We start from the raw sequence: 20773 nt of genomic DNA on the forward strand, positions 1-20773 counted from the left end.
GACAAAATTAAGTTATGTAGGAGCAAACGCAGTGAGAACCAGCTAGAAATCTGTTCCCTGATCAAAACAGACTGGATGGCCAGAAAAGCCTTTTCTCTTGCTTTTCTAGCCCTGGCAACTGTTTTGGGAACAGGCAAAAGTCTCCAGTGGCTTCCTTTTTCACTACAGACTCTCAGGTCTTTGTAGGAATTGCGTATTCCTTTTATCTGAGTTTGAATATTTAACTGCCTTGAGTGCTCTCAGCTTCTTGGCCTGCAGCAAAGCACCCACTTAGTGTCTCAAGTCTCCTGTAAATATTTAGGTCCTTCATAGATATTTGTCACAATTTCCAGCTAGGAAAGCTTCCCAAGAGGCAGCTCTGTCCTCCACTTTGGCACAGCTACTCACTGAATATCCCAGCTTGGTGCTGTGGATAATGGGTTACCTGGGCAGGGAGCTCTTCCAAAGAAGACATAAGCTATTAAAACACCATGTGTGTGTGTTACATGTCCATAGAGTGAGGTCAGAGATGGACTAATGCAATTCCTGAAGTGTCATCAGTGAACTGTGTAGTTCCTTAGTGGCATAAGTATGTTGTCTTTTGCATAGTGTAAAGCAAAATTGGGAAGATTGTATCTCTTCTTACTTACCTGTTGCTTTCTTACTGAAGAAAGCAACACTAACACTGAAAGCCACCTCTTGCTGCAGCAGATTGTGAGGTTTGTGTTTACTTCAGTGTAGCGTTCATACTGCTGATTGTGTTTGCTTCTTTACTGAAAGAACACAACATAAGATTGCTCGATTGAGGAAGTGGATCATCCACCGGCTTATGAGCATCATTGAAAGTCCAGTGAAGAAAGAAGAGGACCTTGTCATGGACATTTCCAGGTGAGAACGATTTAAAGGCTTAATGCCACATGTGCTTGCAACAATTCTGGTTAGCCCTACAGCAGTATTCCAGCTGAGCAATTCCCATGGCACTGGGCAAATTGACATGGAAATATTCCATAACATTAGTCATTTAGGAGACTGGGTTCTGTTTTTAAAATACATTCTGCAAACTTGGACAAACTCTTCTCATTTATACCCTTATGATCAACTTGGTCCTGTACATTTTCAGTAAATTTTAAATTCCTGCTTACCTAGGCTGTTTGAGGATGTCACTGGTATTTATCTTTCACTTTGAAAGCCTTGAAGGATATGACCCAGTCGTGACAGTCCGAGTATTGTATTGTGCGGCCTCAAGTGTTGACACTTTTGTGAAGTCATGAGCATCCTTCTCTCTTTTTACCCCACATACCTTGAGGAAAAGGTTTTAATGTAGATAGTGGTATTTTTCATGGCTTGGAGGTCCTTGAAAAAAATTTGGTAAATATGTAGTGTTGTGTTCTATTTAGTTTTGCACACATGGGTTGGTTTTGCTCTGTTATGACCAAACTGGCAGTTAATTTTTTTTCTCATTTTGTCTACTCTAGGTTTTGCTTCTTCCATGCTTTCTTTGAGACTAAGAAAAAGACTTCCCAAATACCGGAAACAAATGCCCTTTTATCAGAGCCCCTAGATGAACAGGCTCACTCACTGGCAGCAAACTACTTCTTTGGGTAAGGGTTTTGCTTGCATTTGCTTGGAAATTTCTCTTCTTTCCCGAGAATAAAATCACCCTGCAAATGGCACAGCAAGAGGTTTGGGCCTGTGAGCTGGAACTGGAGTGTTTCTGTTTGACTCCAGGACCAGGGAATGGCTTTTCTTAAGGAGATCCTAGACAGATTTCTTGAAAATCCTAAACATTTTTTTCAGTAAAAACGTTTTTGCATGGCAAACTTGTCGAGTATGTGCGTGATGATCAGGTAAATGTAGAGTTGAGCTCAGAATGCTTTTTCTCATATGTTTTCTGTTGTCTCTGTTGCAAGCTAGAAGAGAAAGGACTATAGAGAGGTTGAGGGGTTACACAGGTTGTTGTTGGCTTTCTGTCCGCTATGCATGAGACTAAAATAGACCTATAACAACAGACACTCTTAGGTACTTGCCAAGGCTGGTGCTGTAACCTCAGTAGAGGCAAAATAGATGAGACATAGAATGGGAAACAGCTGAGGACAAGAATAATAGGCAGTGTATGGTGTCCTTGGGGGCACTGAGACAATGAGCTTTACATCCCTGTGCTTGGATACATGTATGGGTTGAAACTATGCCCTGTGAATCTGGGCTGTGACCAGAGTTCTGAGATGAGTGCTCTGCCTTGGGCATTGTTTAGGGGAGTATGGAGAAGGTCATCTTGTTCCTCTGCTGATAACATGCTGACTGTTTTTCTTTGCAGGTTGCTTCAGACTTTAAACACTTTGAGCGTTTTGGGGGATACAGCAGAGGCTGCAGCCTTGAGGGAGAAGCACGTCCATGGTGTGACTGCCGATGGGAAGCTGTGGATCTTTCTCCTTGTTGAGTATGCCAACGAGCTGCTCTCCAGTGAGAAGTACGTCAAAGCTGTGAAGCCTTTTACCAAGGATCAGAGAGAGGCCTGGGAGAGGTGAGAGGCTCGGGAAGCTGGGTTCTGGGTTGCTGGGATGAGGAAGGTAAAAAAGCCCTAGTTTTAGTCTCTGGGACAGTAAAAACTTTTGGCTGTATTCTTTTGTCCTCCTGTTGTTCTGGCTGCTGTAGCAGAACCATTTGAACCATTTCACAGGCAGTGGCAGTTTTGTTTCTTTCCTTTGAGTATCCTGCACCAGGCACTGGGTAGCAGGATGCCTTTCTGTTTCTCATCACCCAATTCCTTTTTGTTCCACCAGTGTGTTAAGTGTGTGTAGGTGGCTGTGCCCTTCTCTATTTTCACTTCTAGTCTTTCTCCCAAGCATGTTAGCAACTCTGCTAAGCTTTTCCCCTAATAATGCCTGTTCTAACTTCCCAGTGACTCTTTCTGGTGCTCTTTTTCTGAGCTTTATTTCCTATAAAAGTCTACTATGCCTTGGCTGTAGTATTAGGAATGTAGCCTGTGCCCAAGTGCAGAGGTTTTTTTAAGCCATACAGAGGTTGAGATGCTATTGTTGGGTTAATTTTTTGGGTATACTGTACATATGTCCAATATCTGTAAATTAAATGCTGAGTACAGAAGATGGTACTGAAGATTTGGTCATGATTTTAGTCTGATCATAGGAGAGGATTTGCTGTTGTAATTGTAAAAGACTCAAAAAGATTTCTTTCTTCAGAACACTTCAGTCTGTGAAGAACCTGCAGAAGAAGGAAAATAAAGCAGATAGTGCCAAAATCTTTGCTTTTCAGCAATTTCTGCTTTTAATGGCCATTCACCTTTTCAAGGTAAGATCTCTGAAGCATATTTGAATGGTGTAAAATATGTTGACAGCTGGGTATTCTGAACACCCAGCTGCAGATGTTTTTGTTCAGAGATCCAATCTTTCACAGCCTCTGGCTACTAAAAATGGGCAATTGGCAGCTTATAAACTCTGGTTCTTACACTGACTGTAGACATCAACTTACAGGGGCAAAGTTTGGTCTGAGCATTGTTTTTGCCCTTGATTTGCTGCTGAGTGGAGTAATTTCTACTTAGTTTCATATTTTCTTCTGCAAAGGGGTTTAGCAGCTGATTTTAATATCTGTACCTATTTAGTGAGATTCTTATATTGGGGATATATGACTTGTGTTGCTGTTGTTAGTGGGGAATTCACAAGGGGGTGCTTACTGTCTGCATGTAATTGAACAGAACCCATCTGAGACAATGGATCTTCTGAGTGACCTTCTGAACTGCACAGAGAGGGCATTCAGCAAGGAACCTAAGAAGAAAAAGACCGGTGAGTCCTTTCTGCAGAAAGAAATGGGGTGGGATTGTTAATGCTCTGTCAAAGACAGAAATCGTGGTTCTGCATTAGTGAAGCACTCTGACTCCATCATTTCTGGCTTAATGCAGTTGTCCCCAGGAGAGTCTCCGTTGTTCTTTTCCCATGTCTTTCTAAATTTCTTGCCCGTTTGCCATCCACATCATTATCTGATGGTGTTTCTGGGTGCCCCTTACAGAATAGGTGGGCTTCAGGGCTGGCTGTGGTTCACTTGAGTAGCATCCAAGGGAGTTCAGTCCTGTTAAGTCCTTGTTCTGTGCTGCCTGAGAGCTTGCTGAATGCAGCCAGTAGGCCTGAAACTTGCTGCTTTCAGAGCTCAAGTTCTGGGCCATCTAAATGTGTCCTGTGTGTAGATACAGCCTGTTTGCTGCTTTAGCCTGCTCTCATTTTGGGCCTGTGGAGATAGGTTGGGACTTGAGCAGGAAAGAACCTGTCTTGTTCTTATGACTTCCTCTCTAACTACGGTCTTATTGTCTCCTTAAATCCCTATGTAAATCTGTGGGTACTGTGAAAACAAAAGCTATAATTTTGGGTGACTTGGTTGTATGTAGATGAGGATTCCCAAACTTTCAGACTAATGGTCCTGAACTCTCAGACTAAGGGGCCACTCTTAAAACTCAGCACTTTTCATGGGCTACTGTGACTCCTGATTTCATTGGAAACACTATAAAAATCATGTGCTTTTGCTGTCTGACTGCTGATTGCTTTAATGTGGCCAAGTAGGTGTCCCATGACTTGAAGAACTGGTAATCTAACTAATGATTAAATGAACAATAAGTTTGTTACTTGGTGAGGCTTTGCAGTGGCCTAAAGACAATTTCAGGTGTGTTTCTCCCCATGGTTAGCAGCCTTTCCAATACAGCAACAGTCTTTACTTTCACACTCAATTATTTCTGGTCTGTGTTGTTGAATGAGTAGTTCAAATAGTATCTGCAAGGGCTGTCTTTTTTTTTTTTTTCCTTTGTGAATTTATCTGCAGCCTCTTCTCACTGTGCCAGTGCAGTGGTTTTGCCCCTACCTGTCATTGTTTGTTTGTTCCTTTGCAGAGAACACAGAGCCAGGATGGGTTGAGGTGATTGTGGAAATCCTCCTCTCCCTCCTTGCCCAGCCCAGCCTGCTCATACGTCGGATCTCCAAGAGCGTGTTTGGACGCATTTGTCCTAATCTGACCAAGAAGGGCCTGCAGCTGATCTTGGATGTAAGTGAGACATTAGTAGGGCATTGTACCGTTTGCCTGTCTTGTCCCTAACAGATATAGAAGTGTGTCTCTATTTTGGGATTAAATAAAAGCCTCCTCAATTTAGAAGATGTCTGTCATAATGTGTGCTGCTGAATTATAAAAGCAGCTTGCAGACAGTTTCTTTGTGGGAGCCTGAGATGTGCTAGTTTTAGGCTGTATTCGTTAGTAGTTTTAGCCCAAGGAAATTCCTGGGACATTTTATATAGCTGTTAGGTTTTATATGTGAGTATCAATGGTAACTTGTTCTTTATTTCTAGAAAGGCTAAGTGTAGAGGTGCTAAAAATAACTGGCACTGAAAATCTGCATTGGTCACATCACTGAGTAAAGCAGTGTCTACTGAGAGGGTATTATAGATTGCAGGGATCAGCTGTCAAGTATATTATAGGATGAACCTAATACTTAATTTGTAACAAATGAAAATGTTTGATCTGTCTCCAACATCTTCAATTTTCTCCACAGTTTTTGTTACTTATAGAAAGAACTTAATGTATGAACAAACATGATATTACAAGCCAGAAAGTTGAATGCCCTTACTTACTACATCATCATCCAGCTCTCTGGCTGTGCTGAAATTCATGTCACACACAAAGGCACCAAAACAAAGTACTGAAAACAAGAAAAACAATTCCTATTTTCTGCAGGTTCTTGATCCATACCAAGATCAGGATGAAGAAAGTGCTGTTGTTGTGATGGAAGAATCAGACAAAAAGTCTGCTCAGGACACGGTAATTGTTGGGCCATTGCCTGTGCCAAATACTTTTCAGACCTTTGCCATTTAAAAATAATGTTTCTGCTGATCTGTGGTAATAGATGTAACTGCATTTCTCTGTCTTGAATGAAATAGCTGTTGTTCTATTAGGATTTATTTTAAATGTGCAACACAGAAATGGTTTGCTGGAAGTACAAATTTATTAGTCTCTCGGGCTTGAAGGAAAACGCTGTTGTAGGTATGGCTGTCTGAATAGGTGAGGCTTCCTGAGAACAAACAACTGCATCCTGAGGTTAGCACAGGCCTCTCGTTGGCAGGCACACATTGAATCATTCCTGCGATGCACAGTAACCTGAATTTGAGATCTCGGATTCTAAGAACTACAGAGATCCGAGTCACAAAGCATTACAGGCATTAGCAGAAAGGAAAGTCAGATGGGGGCTGTTAATTCATTTCTTCCTTGGAATCTTCTCTTTAAAACTTGTTTAATGTGACAGAGAAGCCTGTATTATGCTGTGCTTTTAGCTCCTGTGAAGACCTGTTATCTCTGTTGTTAGCTGAGGTGTCCTTACCTCAATCTGTGGGCTGTAGACAAGATAACGGGGTGAGGGGAGACTTGAGCTTTTATTTCTGAAGTTACACACCTGGGAATCGGGAATCAAGTAGGGCTTGAAGAATGGATAGGTCAGGAGATGAACTTTTCTTCCTCAGGATGATGAAGAAAGTGAGGACTCCTCAGATGAAGATGACACTGAGGAAGAGAATGACAGCGGAGACGAGGAAAAAGATGAAGAAGTTGATGAAGATTTTCGCAGTCAGCTGATGAATGTTCTCAAAGCACAGAATGTATTGGTATGTTTTGAGTGTCTACCTTGATACCGGGAGGTTTGGGGTGGTGAAATATTATTGAACACCTGCATCTTAATCTGAGCCTATGTGGTGATAACCCTGGCAGTCATCTTTGTATGGCATTTGATGCAGGAGTTCAGGATCGTCAAAGAAAGCTCTGCCAATAAGTCACTTTTTCTTTTATTTATTGTTAGTGTGCCTTGAGTGCTATTGCTTGCCTAGTCTAGCCTGATAACTTGTTTTCCTGCCTGCAATAAAGAAGATTGATGTGAACTAAAGCACTGAGATACTGCTATGTGGTGTCTGTGTTGGCTAGCCTGTGAGGAGGAGTGTGATCCCAGTGGGCCACTCTGGAGCCTCCTTGTAGCAGTGCTGGAGTGTGGCTTAATGATTCCTATAAAGTTTATGAACATAGCAGTATATTAACCTCCTTATTGAAGGAAAAACAGCGCAGAGGGAGCTAGTGTCCAAACCCCAGGCCTCTTTCCTCTCCCAGTCCTCTAGCTCTAAGTGTTGGTACAGTGCAGCCAGGATTACCTAACAGGAAATACGAACTATGTTTCTCAGTGGTCTAAGCATCTGTTTTCCTTCTCCATGTTGCTGTTCTGGGTCTGGAGGTAGCAACATCCCCACTGTGAATTTGCCCTGAAGTGGCCATGGTTCTCCTCTCCCTGCAGAGTCAGGGCAGTCCCAGGCAGGGGAGGGCTGGGAGCTGTTTTTGAAGTCCATGGAGTGACATGTGGCTTTTGCATTCTGAAAAACAAAAGGGAGAAGATGAGAGTGATGAAGATCTGGATGATGAGGCTATGATGGCCCTGGACAAGAACATCTCGGCCCTCTTTGCGGAGCAGCAGAAACGGATCCAGGCAAAGAAGGATGAGAGAGACAGGATTCGGAAAGAGAAGATCCTGCGGAGAGATTTCAAGATCAAGGTATGAGATCTGTGTCTGATGCAAAGAGCTTTGGTGAACTAGCGTGCTGGCTGTAGCCTACGGCAAGCCACGAGCTACTTAACGTTAGTTATGATGTGCCTTAGTGTGAACAAACACACAAAACCTCTCCTGTAACCTTGCAGCCTAAGCTTTTCTTGTCTTGTTAGGCTCATTAACTCCGTCGGGTTGTGTTTAACACCCCCTGGTTATTTGTGTCTGTAATACTGACCTGAGGCCACCTGGTGTCAGCATGGGCTGTCCAGGGTGTTGGGGCATCCAGGGACAGCTGCAGCTGCTCACGCATCCAAATGTCTGGTGTCAGGGTAGCTAGGAGGAAGGCTGATTAGTGTAGTGACCATTGGCTTCACTGCAGTTTTGTTTCGATGCTGGGCAATAAGAGGATGATTTTATGGTAATGCGGTGTCTGCAGGTCAAAGGGGACTCGTGGGGGTAAGAGCTATCCGTCAGTGGAGCTAACAGGGATCTGTGCCAAGTTGCAGTGGCTGCAGGTCTGGCTGGGTGTCAGCGACACTGCTTTTTTAAATGATGTCACTGCAAAAAATAGGCTGAAGTCAACCAGCAGCTTTTAATCTTCAGTTTCAAGCTTCAAATCTCTATGTTCTCATGCTGTGGCATTACAGGTGATAGCAGAAGGTACACTGATCTCAGCTGCAAGTACAGTTTTCTTCAAACCCCTTCCCTGTACCTTGCTCTGTTCTGAAGGAGCTGTGCCGGGTAGATCCATCATGTTTTCCTGTCTGCATTAGTTCTCAGCTCAGTAACTTTACGTTTGCAGGTGCTGGATCTGATTGAAGTGTTCCTCAGTAAGCAACCAGAGAACCCCCTGGTGTTTGACATCATCGAGCCTCTGCTTCAGGTGATAGAACAGTGCATGAGCTCAGACTCGGACAAGCAGGAGGTTGATTTCCTGCAGAAAACAGCTCTTATCTTCACGTAAGTGTCCGTAATCCTCCAGCTAATTGGTGAGGGCTTTTGATAGGCACCAGTAGTGTTGACTGAATCCTAGAAATGAGTCTTTTTAACACTGGAGTCAATAGCTGTGCTTATAGATGATGGAGAATTAGATTACTGCACATACACACATAGACAGTGCTTAGCTATAACCTGCAGGAAAGCAATCAGGATCTGGGTTTTCTAGTCTAAGGGACTTCAAGAGTCAAGTGTCAGACCTACAGAACAAACAGTTGGTGCTGCAGGCACAGTACCACATTGCTGAATATCTCCGTGGGCCTCTGACCTCTGAGTCAGACTGTGTGACAACTCCCTACGCTTACAGAGTTCCTGTTGTGGCTGGAATAAAACTCACAAAAATTATTATTAAGACAGGCAAAGTGCAAATTCTCACTGCTCATTGCCACAAATAAAGCAGGATACAAGCTAGATGGAGGCATAATGCACGGTGTGTGGTGTGGCCTCTGTGCACCACTCCCTGCCATCCTCAGCACTGCTCTAAGGTGCTTTCAGTGCTGCTTTCTACCTGCTGCTAAGAAGCAGTTCTGCAGTAGCAGCGTTTGAGGCAGCCAGCTTCACTTTGTGGGAGCTTTGGAGGAGAGTTGACTTTGCCACCTGAGTAAGTTGCTTGAGGTGAAGAGCAGTTGTTGCCCCAGCAAAGACTGCTTCTTTTGCTGCCCAGAGCTAGCACCATGTCTGTGTATGTGTTGCACTAAGCCCAGTGATAAGGGTTCATAGTTGTGTTCTCCAGAGCTCTTTCTGTTGGTAATGGCTTTGAGTTTGTTCTCAATGCTCTTTCAGGAACTCACTGTGCCGAGCTAAGCAGTACTGCAAGAAAGTGGAAGCCCTGCAAGATGATTTGCATGCCTTTGTGGAGAGGCTTGTGAAAAAAGCCTGCAAGCACACTGATTCCTCAGTGGCTCTCTATTATTTCAGGTAAGTGTTAAGAAGGAGATTTTCTAGTCAGTGCTGCGGGCAGGGTTGTGACTGTGGCTGGTCTGTAAGCAGGCATAATGTTGCTGGTTAAACAGTTCACAAAAGTGAGAGGCTCCATGAAGGCTGGCTGCCTGTGTCTGTTTACATGAGGACTAGTTTACATGAGGACACATCCTGACAGTGTGAAGCATTTTGAAACAGAGATGTCCGTTTTTTGGTGATGATCTTCTAGGGGCTCTGTGATATAGCAGTTGCCTCATACAGCTTTGCTAATAGTGATGGAAAATGCTCCCAGGAGGCTTCATCAGAGAGTAATGAATTGTGTGTGATTCAGTGCAGGGATGAGTGTAATTTATGGTCCATCTGCAATGATCATTCTGTAAATCCTGGGGTTTCCTGTCTCCGTGGTGGCTCAGTGCAAACAGCAGTGACTGTGGCTCTTGTCTGTACAAGTGTTCATTCCTTTGCCACTGCCTACAGGTGAATTAGGATAAGCCACATGTGAATCTACTAGGAAACGTGTAATCTTGCTGTTCCCTGATACAAACAGAAGTGCCGTTTACCAGCAGGCTCTCTTGTGGCTTGCAGGCAGATTCAGGGAGACTTCCAGACTCCATCTCGGATTTCTCAAGATAATTTTATTTAGTGGGCACATGCTGCATGGTCAAGCCAGTGCCGCTGGGCAGTGCTGGCCCTGCAGCACCCCTAGGCCATGGTTGCGCAGGACCCATGGCAATTCCTGGCAGTGCAGGGCTGGCTGCGTGTGCCACAAGGCTCCCTGACACCTTCTGGCAGTGCCAGTGGAGCTGCTGTGTGCATGTTCAGTTAAGATGACACTTCTCAAAAGCAGCAGGCTGTCTGCAGGCTCTCTCAGGTGATTTACTTGAGTTCTGCAGGCACGCAGCAGCCCAGGCTGGGAGGGCTGCAGCACTGGCTGGGCTCTGCAGGCTCTCAAATCGTGGGCAAATGCAGGAATTCTGAAACTGTGCTAGTCAAAACTGGTAGCAAGTGCTTGAGGAAATGAGGCTGGTAGTGAAGATGTGTGTGACTGCAGTGACAGCCAGTGAAAGGATGCAGCCTCCTGAGATTTGTCTTTAAATCTGCAAGAGTGGGTTAGGTTGCAGAAAGGGACCCTCTCAGGCTCTTTAACCTCTCTCGGGAGGGAACAGGCTGCCCGCATCACCTGGCCTCTGCCCTCAGGTGGATTTGCAGCGGTACTGTGGTAACTGCTCTGTTCTCCCCCTTTTTGTTTCTTAGTGCCTCCTTGTACCTGCTCAAAGTGTTGAAAGGCAGTGTGTCTGACAAGTCTCCAGCTCCTGTCTCTGCGCCAAAGAAGCAGAAGAACGCCATCCCACAGGCTTGTCAGGTAAGACAGCAGGCTGCTGTCACGGCAGTGTTTTTGCCAGTGAACTTGCATTACCCTGTTCTGCTGAGTGGGCATTGCCTATCCCATCTCCCTGTTTCCTCTGTCTGCGGATAGCTGTCTCCATGATTTCTTTTCCGTGCCATAAACTGTCACATTTCCCTTCCCTTCTGCCTCACCCTCGGTGTTTGCAGTGCCTGCTTGCCCATAGCCAGCAGGGGCTGCTGGTACACAGCGGATCCAGGTTAGTTTATCCTCACGTGTATTTGCGCTGCCCTCCTGGCTTATTTGCTGTTCTTTGCATTAAGCTCTTTGCAGTCTGTGTGTTTTCTGGGAGGGTGCTGAGGAGCAGGGGTACATGGGGCAGTGGTGGATGAGGGTGAGCTCCTCTCTCCCTGAGATTTGGACTGAGTAATCTCAGAGTGAAGAGAGAGAGGAGTAGCCCAGATCTCAGTGGCAGCTGTTTGCATGGAGGGTCTTCATCTGGTTCTGCTTTGTGAGTGTATCACCTGGGGAGCCTTGCTGTATTTCCCTGTCACCTGCTGTCTCTGCTGAATTCACAGCTCTCTGAATTTGGTGCCCCTGTGTGTTGGGCAGCTCGGTGCAGTCCCTTCCACTAGAAACCAGGGAGCAGGGTTTCTCCAGCTAGGCTGTACTTGCCTCTGAACCTCTTAAACTATGTGCAGGGCTTAGTGCCTTAATCCTGCTGACATTTCAAGGGGGAGGAAAATAAACAGGGCTTCCTCATGACCGAGGAGGGCCTGGAAATTACAAACACTGAGATATTATTAGCAGCTGAAAAGATAGTGAGTGTTTCTAAGGCTTAGCGAGAGACCAGGAGTGCTAATCCAAGCAGCTCTTGTTCTGTGCTGGGCCTTCCTGGAAAGAGAAACAAAGGAGGAGATGTTTGGAGAATATAAACACCACGCGTGTTGGGTGAGACATGCTCCATCCTCGTGCAGCTTCAGAGCAAAGGCTGTTATTGTGGGAACGGGGCTCTGGTCTGAGACCACAGCCGGCAGCTGAAGAGAGTTGGTGGTTTTCGGGAAGTGACACAGTCCAGTTTGGGTGCTGCTGCTGCTGCTGTGTTGAGTCTTAAAAGGTTTTGTAGGAGGGAACCAGAGACAAATGAGGTTTGTTTCCAGTGAGCAGTTCTTTGTGAGCGTGTTCTGGAGCTTTTCAGTAAGCCACAAGATGAAACTAGAACAGACCCAAATTTATAGAAAAACCTGTCACTACAGAGTATTTTTTTTTTTGTAGTAAACATTTGCGTAGGAAGGGATCAATTTTTTCCCCTACAGGTAGGTACATCAAGTAAGTGCTAAGCATAGGCACTTAAGACCCTCACATCTTCAGTCTAGCTTGTGCTCAGTTGCAGAAGCAGTAGGAGTTTGACCTGAGAACAGGGCACAGCATTAACATGGCTTTAATTTGTTGTATGGCTGTGGAAAAATTCCTTGGGCAGAAGCTTGCAAAACACCCATCTGCTGTTGTGAAGATCCCAGCTTTGATCACCTGGGCCTTAATTCTTCCTGCTCTAGAGAGCTGTGTTTCCCTGGCAAGATGAGAGCAGTCAGGAAGGTCAGGATGTGGTGCTGCACCCTTTGTTCAGCCCCGTGCTGTTAGTTCAGATCCACATGGCCTCTGCAGGTCTCAGTTGTGTGTTCGGGTTTCTTGTTCCCCACCAGAGGGGGATATTAGAGCATTTACACATCTCTGGGACTGCTGGGTCCCTGATCAGCATGAGGGCTTCTCTGCAGCGCTTCACTAACACGATCATTCTGCTATGGGAACTTAGGAGAGCACATTTGGGACCTGCTTTGTTGTTTTGTCTTGGTTCTATGTGCTAGCTCATATGCCTGTATCATATAAACTACCCAAGAATATCTAGCTACTGGAAAAATCTCTGCACTGGTAGAAATAAATTGCTTCATTTAGCAATGATTGATTCTTGTGTTTTAGGGGAAATTTTTTTCTTTTGCTTTTTCCCCATAGGTTTTGAGCACTGGCTGCTTGGATGTGGAGAGAGTGACTGCAGTGTACCAGGAGGCACTGACGCAGTTCCTGACTAAACGCAACAGCGCCCTTACCAGCTCCATGTTTCTCGATCTCTTTACCCGCTTCCCAGTAAGTGTTGCTGCCTGGCTGCTGGTGGCTCCAAAACACAGCTGTAAGCCTGCTGAAAGTAGGGAGAGAAACTTTCCCATTTTTTTTGTGGGCTTTTAAAACTGCTGCACGGTTTCCTCAGATTTTCACCTTCTTAAACTCGTAACACTGCATGTTTTGATAGCAGTGCTGCAGAAGGCGAGGATCTCCTTTGTGGTTTGGATTGGGATAGAGCATGGAGAATGTAGATGGATAGAGGGCTGCTCTTTAAAGGATGCCCTCAGAAGCTCTAATTCCTTACCAGTATTTGAGATAACGTGGATGAACAATGCTTGCACAAAGGCAGGAGGGGCCAGGTTGTTTAAACAGCTAATACAGCTTCTGGTCAACTTCGCTCTGACTGCATGCTCCGCTTCTCATTTTTTTTTCCAAGAAGGCTGTAGGATGTAGAATCTAATTCGAGTCCAATCTGCAAACTGGATCTTCAGACAGTGTCAGTGTCCACAATCTTTGAGGCATTTCCTGCAGACTTCACCCATGCTTAGAGCTGCTCTCCACTATAAGGACAGCCAGTTTTTATGAAACCATCCATGGGTCTGGATGCCATAAGGTTCTTCAGCAATTTTTACGTCAGAGGAAGAGATAGAGACAGCAGCCAGAAACCCTTTCTCAAGGATCTTCAACCTTTTAGAACTGATGTCTGAAGGGAGGGTGGGAGGAGACACAGGTTTGTGTAACAGGGGAAGATGCTCCGTACTTCCAGAGAAGGAGGGAATCCATTAAGGAAAAAGCTCTTTTGCATACCACATTTCTTAGGACACCATCCCATGGCACCACCTATGTGAGACAGTGAAATGAGGGGAAGAGGAGAGTTAAGTGCTGTGCACTTGGAGAGCAAGCTTAAAAAGATCTGCAGGTTTCTTTTAGAGCCTGTGGATTCCAAATGACTGTTCCTTGCAGAAATGCCTTTTTAAGTCTTTAAGCTCATCCCTTTTATAAAACAAAAGTAGTGATTTATGTAGCTGCTGGCCTTTCTAAAGCTGGGTTTTACCCACTTGCTAGAGCTGTCTGTTCCTTTAGTAGTCTGCCTACCTCCCAAAAGAAGCCATTTTAGGTGGTGTGGTTGAAATAACCATCTACACAAGACCTCAGTGAACTTTGCAGCAAATTGCTATCCATGTTTTGTTAGGGCCGGACCTCTGAGTGCCTGATAGACAGCACGGGAGGTCTGCCAGTTAGGTGTTTGCAATCCACGTGCTTTCTCATTTCTTGTGCCTGGATTCTTTCTCCCCATAAAGTTGGCAGGATTTTGTATAGAAGCCTAGAAATTGTTGGATTATGCCAGAAAAGAGATTCAGCAGTCTTTGCTGACAGTAACCCTTACTCTGGAAATGTTGTTTCGATGAAGAATTGTTGCAGGGTGCAACTTTAAGATAACCTCTCTACAGAGGCTTTCCTATTGGGAGTTAGTTCTGGTCCCTGTTGCTCATGGGATCAGACCTGTCCCCAGGCTCTGATACTTTAACTCAGCATGTTCTCCTCTGCTCTGGGACTGTTCCTGTGCATGAAGTGAACTGCCTCCATAAAGTGCCAGGCAGATACAGGCTTAAATCAAGAAGCAGGCAGAACACAGGAGGTGAAATCTTTGCCAGATTTTTCCAAGCTCTGAGTTTTGCTGCTGATTTTGTTGTGACCAAGATTTCACCCAGGCTGGTGTGAGCAAGGCTGCTAATTTTCAAATAAGCTGTTGCTGATCTCTGGGCACTTTTCTTGCAGCATTTTCTTCTTGCTCAAAAAGCTGTGTAAAATATAGACCATTTTGCTTGAAAAACAAACCTTTCTGTCAGCAAACCACTAATAAGAGACTGGGTCTTTCTTTGTTACAGATCATGTGTAAGCCATTAGTAGACACTCTCGTCAAGTCTATCACAGCAGGAGCCAGGCAACATCAGCAGGTAAGAAAGAAAGCAAACAAACAAGGCTGTATTAAACAGTCAATCAGCAAAGTCGCTTAATCACGGCAGTTCTGATGACGCTTAATATGCTTATTGCTGCCTTTAGGGCTGCCCAATTTTGAGAATTGGGCTTCCTGGGGGGAGAGCTTTTGCAAATACTGCCTTGCTACTTGAGGTGTGTGACTAAAGTTGTGGAAACAGCTTATGTATTCACAGTCACGGAGGCTCTTTGGTAGCATCTCCTTTAAAAACTGCCTGCAGCTTCCAGGGCTGAAGCCTGATTGCTGTAATGTTGCCTTCAGTCACTTATTCCTTGATTACTTTCTTGTTGGTAAGATGTTCTTCTGTGTTAATGCAGCATGTCGTAATCCTTGCCTTCTAACACTAGCCCCAAGTTAGCTTCTTGAGTCTTGCTCCATGCCTTGCCAGCTGCCCTGCATTTCCTAGGCCACGTGCTTCTGAGTCTAGTTTGAAACCACCTGTGCTATAGATCTGATTTTTGATGGTTGATTGCATGTGCCTGACTAACACGAAATTAGTGGAGCCTTATCAATAAAACGTTGCAGGGTGACTGCACAGCTCACTGTTGCATGACCAGGGAATGATTCCTGTCTGGATTTTCACTGCGCTGCAGTGGGGGTGTCTTCCACGCAGTTAATAACCAAAACCCCTTTAGGCCAGTAGCATTGTGTCTCAAACTTTCCCACCCCCTAGCTGTAATGTGCATTTGTCCCTTGCAGAAGTGCATCCTAGATCGACCTTTCTGTTTCATAAATAGCTGTTTTATTGTTTCTGATCACTGGAAGGAAAGCGGAGGGATCTAGGTGTGAGTTTCCTTTAGGGCTGCTTTACATTGTCTGTGAAAATTGAATTTCAGGCTGTTTTACCTAATAGGAATGGCTGTGATTTAAACAAAACAACAACAACACAAAAAAAAAAAGAAAAAAGAAAAAAAAAAGAGAGAGAGAGAAAATTAAGCTATGAGTAATCTCAGTGGGTAGGAATAAGGATGTGTTACACAAATGACAAACAAATTAATTATAAGGTATATACTTGATCCTATCCTCAAGAGACCAGAACAATATCCCAAGAAGACAACTTCATTTACGTGGGTATCTTCACTTCCCTACGGGGAACAGCATTGTCCTTTTTTCAGAGCTTCCACGGTTATCTGCACAAGCTTTGTTTCCAGAGCCAGTTTATCTGTGGGTGGGAGGGGAAGGGGAGGACGTGCAGCGTGCTGTGTGTGGGAGTGTGGATGGAGAACGTGGATGTGCTGCTGTTTAAACAAAGGCAATGTGGAGAGTAAGCTATGTAAAGCTTTTGGAGTTGCAGCTTTACTTTTCTGCAAACTGTTTCCTTTTCAGGAATTCTGGCTTCCCCTCATCAAATGTCCAATTTGACAGGTTTTCAGATAAAATATTTCCACTGATTCTTAATGCACGTTTTCAATTCTCAGTGCTTTGGTGGTGTCCGATGGGGACAAAGCCAGATGAGCAAACTCCAGGGGCATAACTTCCCTGGAGCCTCCGCAGCCTCTGGGGGGGTGAGGCGGAGGGGCTCAGCTACCAAAAGGGCTGTCCCATCTCAGAGTCTTAAATAAGACACCCAATAGCTCCTGACAGCCTGCCTTTGACAAGCCCCAGTGCTCCAAAGGTAAGGGGGGTAGTTTTCCATCTTCAGCCTCTGAATATTGACCTCTGAGCATTGCACTAACTCAGTGCCAGAGATATGAGGCATAATTCCCTTTCTAACGCTCCTGTTATTAGTGCTGATCGTTCTGGCAGTGCTTGCTCTATCTGTATGAACAGCTAATCCCACTGTGGGATTGACTTCTTAGCTCTGCAAATCCCCTTGGCAGGAAGTCCTCAGGGCTGGGCTGGGTTGGGACTTGTGCTCTGCATGGGGAGGTGGAGGTAACGAACCCTGGTTCATTAGGAAGGTGGGTTGGTAATGAGCCCTGGTTCATTAGGAAGGTGGGTTGGTAATGAACCCCTGGGCTCTGGCCCAGCAGGGCTGCTGCCCACACTCGCCTGGCCTGGGGGAGGCCCTTCCCACATGGGTAGCAGCTTTCAGGTTGGGTTTGTAGGTAGCTTTGAGCAAAAATAAAGGTGGTTCTTGGGGTGGATGGAACGGAGGGCGTCCCTTCCCCTCACTCTGAAAAATGGGGAGTCCTTGAGAGCAGCATGGGGCCGGCAGGGCTTTTCTGTCCCTCCTCTCAGCCACATCAGTCCCTGAGTTTTTTAAGGGGCTTAAAAGTGCTGTGGTGGCTGGCAGGCATGTCCAGCTCTTACTTCAGGGGTCTCTGCTTTTGCTGGGGCTTGTAGTGTCAAGTAAAACGTGATCCCTGAGTGGTGGTCCTGGCCTGGTAGAGGTGATTTGCTCAGCAAGCTGTACAGCGTGTGGCAAGGCCTGGACCACCAGGCTCTTCTCTAGAAACAGCAAATCCAACCTGTAGGTGCAATGTTGTTCCCTGTGCCCTCTGTTGTGGGCTGCTGTGGCTCTGCCGAGCTCAGCCGCTGGGCCGCTGTAGCAGAGAGGTTCCTCTAGGAGATGCTGGAGCCGTTCACATGGTGCTCAGCTGGTGCTGGCCTGGGGAGGAGCAGCGTGGCCTCTGCAGCCCCAGCCAGTTGTCCTGACCCTGGGGACCCTGCTGCCTGCCTGCTGCCCTGGTATTTGTGCTGTCAAACATTGGAAGATCGTTGTGAAAATGCTTTGAGTAAAAACTTACCTCTCCCCTTTATACATCCCTTTTTTTTTTTTCCCCTTGTGCTGTGTGAATTTTAAGGTTGGGCAATTTGCTGGTCGTGTTCAGGGCTGGATGAAACTGGTGACTTGGGCAACCGGCTCTTGGCTTTGCTGCAGCCTTTCTGTGCATCCTGTCTCCTTCAGGTGCTCACCTCTAAAACCCGGAGAACATTGAACCTTTTGCGTTGTGTCCATTAGGATTGAGGTGCTTGTAGCCATCCGATAGCGTGGCTTTGGTCTGGGTGACTGCTGGAGAGACAGCTCCCTTGGAGAGATCCAAAGGCAGGTGTATCCGTTGCAAAGCGTAAAAATGAAGCTTTAAAAGAAACATTTTAGATTGTGTGACTTAAATCGTCATCTTTTTTTCTTTTGTTGCTGTTCCTACGTGCCTAAAGCAGCAGGAAGGTTTTTCACCTCCACAGCGAAGTAATTTGTAAGATGAAACAGAGCACTCAGAGGGCTGAGAGCTCTGAGGGCAGTTTTAAACCTGGCTCTCAGGGGCTGGGTAAGCAGACTGAGCAGTGAGCTCAGCCCGTGTAACGAGTTTTAAACTGGAACAGTGAATTTTGAGACTGAGCTTGAAACTGCAGCTTGTACCTGTAGCCAAGCTCTGATCCTGTGGGGTTACTCCTGGGGCAGGGGTGCCTGCAGGAGACACTCACATAGCAAATGCCCTGGAAAAGAAAAGAGCTGGAGAGATCAGGGTCACTTGTGGGTGGGAGAAGGAAGGGCAGCGGGTGCTTGACCTGGGAAGGAGGATTTTGTCCCACCCTGAATTCCCCTGGTTGCTGTTTGAACCCGTACGTCAGAAAGACACAAGAAGGAAACGTGTGACAGCGGATCTGCAAAATCAGCTGGTTTCAGGCAGTTCATGCATCTGGGCCAGGCCTCACCTTTTGTGAGACCACACCGACTGCAGGACACGACAGATCGTATTCTGCCAGCTCAGTGCACAGACTCTGGGAGCTGGGGCTCTGAATGCTCAGTGTTACGGGTTGCCTGGCTTATTTATCCAGAATTCTGCATATCTTTAAGTGTGGAGCTAAAGAAGAAAGACTGCTGTCCCAAAGGTGCCTGTGTGCAAGCTAAAATGCTTCAGGCTTTAGAAAAATGAATGCACTGATGTTTGGATGTCTTTCATTTACTTAACTGAGAGATCTTGTGGGTTTTGCTGTGTTTTTCTTTTTTTTTTTCTTTTAACACTACAATAGCAGCCAGGATCTTTTTCCTGAAGTTGTGTCGATGTTTGTTTTCCCGTGGTTAAGTGAAACCAACATATTACTTAGAAAGCTGCACTGTCTTCTTAGAATAAGGCTGCACATCCATGGTGTGTTCATGCACTGTTGTCTACTGTAGAAAAAAGTGACTAGAAATTGTATGAAATCACTAGAGCATAAGCAGTTACTGTGAAACTTTTCAAGAGGATCTTGAGCATGTGAAAAGAATGCTTCAAGTTAAAGTAATGAAGAAAGAAAATTATAACATTTTTGGCTAGCCTAATCCAGCTTGTTGGATTCAGTTCTACAGAGGTGTTGAAAATCAGTCACACTAATTATGTATGGCTTTATACTTGAGTAGCAGAGATGCCTTCAGTGGCAGGACAATTGTACGTGTAAGAAGGTTGATAGTTTTCTCTTACTCAAGTGTAAGCATCATCTGGTTAAAGTGTAGCTCACATTTCTAGAATCCCTGACCTGTAAGCATACCTGTGTATACACATGCTCTCTGTGTAACTTGGACACGAATGACAGCTGAGATATATTCTACATGATAAGACCAGGGTGGGAAAATGACAAATCATCAGAAGTTGAGCTCATGTGATACACCTTTGCATTGACCTGGTGCTAATAACTTCACCGAGCTTCTGGCACAGGTGATCTGTTGGCAGTGCAGAGCATTACAATTAGCCAAGCAAAACGAGTGTGGTGCTACAAGGCGGGGGAGGCTTGTGCTGCTCTGTTGGCTAAGGATGCTGCTGTCAGTCTGATGTCTTCCACAAGTACTGAACATGTTCTCTCCAATTCTGTTTGGGAAAAAAAAGTGCGTGTGATCTTTTTCTTACTTCCTCCTTTCTTAATTTCTCTTTTTTTTTTTCTTGTTACTGCAATTGTTTCCAGAAGACCTTGACCTTCAGATTGCTTCCTTGTGCCTTGTTTCAGCGGGCGCAGTGTTGCTTTTTCAATATGCACAAAAGGCTTGTGTTTTTGGCTTGTGCTGATGGAGCGTGAACCAGAAATTGAGAAGTGTTTATTTTAATGATTGGTGCATGACTCAGCTGCATACCAGAACCCTCCTGAGCCTTAGGTGAGGAATGTCTTCCTGGTTTATTTTTAGCAGCATCAGTACGCTGAGCAGAACCACAGTAACATCCAGTTCTGTAACTGTGCGGTCTCGGGCTGTCCCAGTGAGGCTCTCGCAGCGCCAAGCCCTTGGTGGCGCACTGTTAATTACGGTGAGGTTCTTACGCAGTGCCCCCCACCCATGCTCATACAGGCTGGGACTGCCAGGGGACTGGATGTGCTGGTGCTCTGCTGCTTCTTGCCTAGCTGTCACCTTACTCTGTTAGTCTGGGAGTCAGAGGAAGCAGGGCAATGTGTGCCTGGTTGCCCCGAAGTTCCCAGGCTTACTGCTGGTGCCGGTTTCTGCAGGCAAGCACACACTCCAGGTGCCAGCTCTGAACTGGCTGAAGCACAGCCTCTGGAAGGCTGGAACAAGCATGCTTTTCCCTGAGAAACTCTGCTTGTTGGCCAGCAGCACAGTGCTGTGGGAAGCACTGCTCCTGCGCCTGATAGCACTGCTCCCAACAGAGCATTTAGCACCCACAGAGGTAGGACGGTTCCTTCTCTCCTCAGGGGATTACAATTTTGCTCAGAACCAAGTGTGATTTTTCTGAGCTGGTGTTCTCAACACGAGGCACTGCTGCAAAATGTCATCATTAGGACTTCTGTAGAGATGTTTTAGGCTCCTTGACAGCCTCTCTGTGGAGCCTTCTTGCTTTTCTGCCGCAGGTAGCTGGTGCACGGGGGGATTCTCTGCGTCGTGGTTCATTGAGTACAGCACTGAGCAAGGAGCAAGGACATGCACTACGCCCTGCTGCCCTGCAAGCAGGTTGAAATAGAAGAGCTTTTGCCTTGGGCACAT

General features: G+C 45.7%; 1 protein-coding gene across 1 annotated transcript in view; it reads left to right on the forward strand.

Annotated features, from left to right (window-relative positions):
• Positions 1-20773, forward strand: part of MYBBP1A (MYB binding protein 1a) — a 59620-nt gene that overhangs the window by 7734 nt on the left and 31113 nt on the right. The window contains exons 10-23 of the mRNA XM_032201134.1: positions 760-867; positions 1455-1580; positions 2294-2500; positions 3177-3285; positions 3689-3776; positions 4868-5019; positions 5704-5787; positions 6483-6623; positions 7388-7552; positions 8349-8506; positions 9326-9460; positions 10718-10826; positions 12819-12950; positions 14816-14884. Coding sequence (XP_032057025.1) covers positions 760-867; positions 1455-1580; positions 2294-2500; positions 3177-3285; positions 3689-3776; positions 4868-5019; positions 5704-5787; positions 6483-6623; positions 7388-7552; positions 8349-8506; positions 9326-9460; positions 10718-10826; positions 12819-12950; positions 14816-14884 — 1783 coding nt within the window. The remainder of the gene's footprint in view (positions 1-759; positions 868-1454; positions 1581-2293; positions 2501-3176; positions 3286-3688; positions 3777-4867; positions 5020-5703; positions 5788-6482; positions 6624-7387; positions 7553-8348; positions 8507-9325; positions 9461-10717; positions 10827-12818; positions 12951-14815; positions 14885-20773) is intronic.

The sequence above is a fragment of the Aythya fuligula genome, chromosome 20, assembly GCF_009819795.1.
Source record: "Aythya fuligula isolate bAytFul2 chromosome 20, bAytFul2.pri, whole genome shotgun sequence".
NCBI classification, from domain to species: domain Eukaryota; kingdom Metazoa; phylum Chordata; class Aves; order Anseriformes; family Anatidae; genus Aythya; species Aythya fuligula.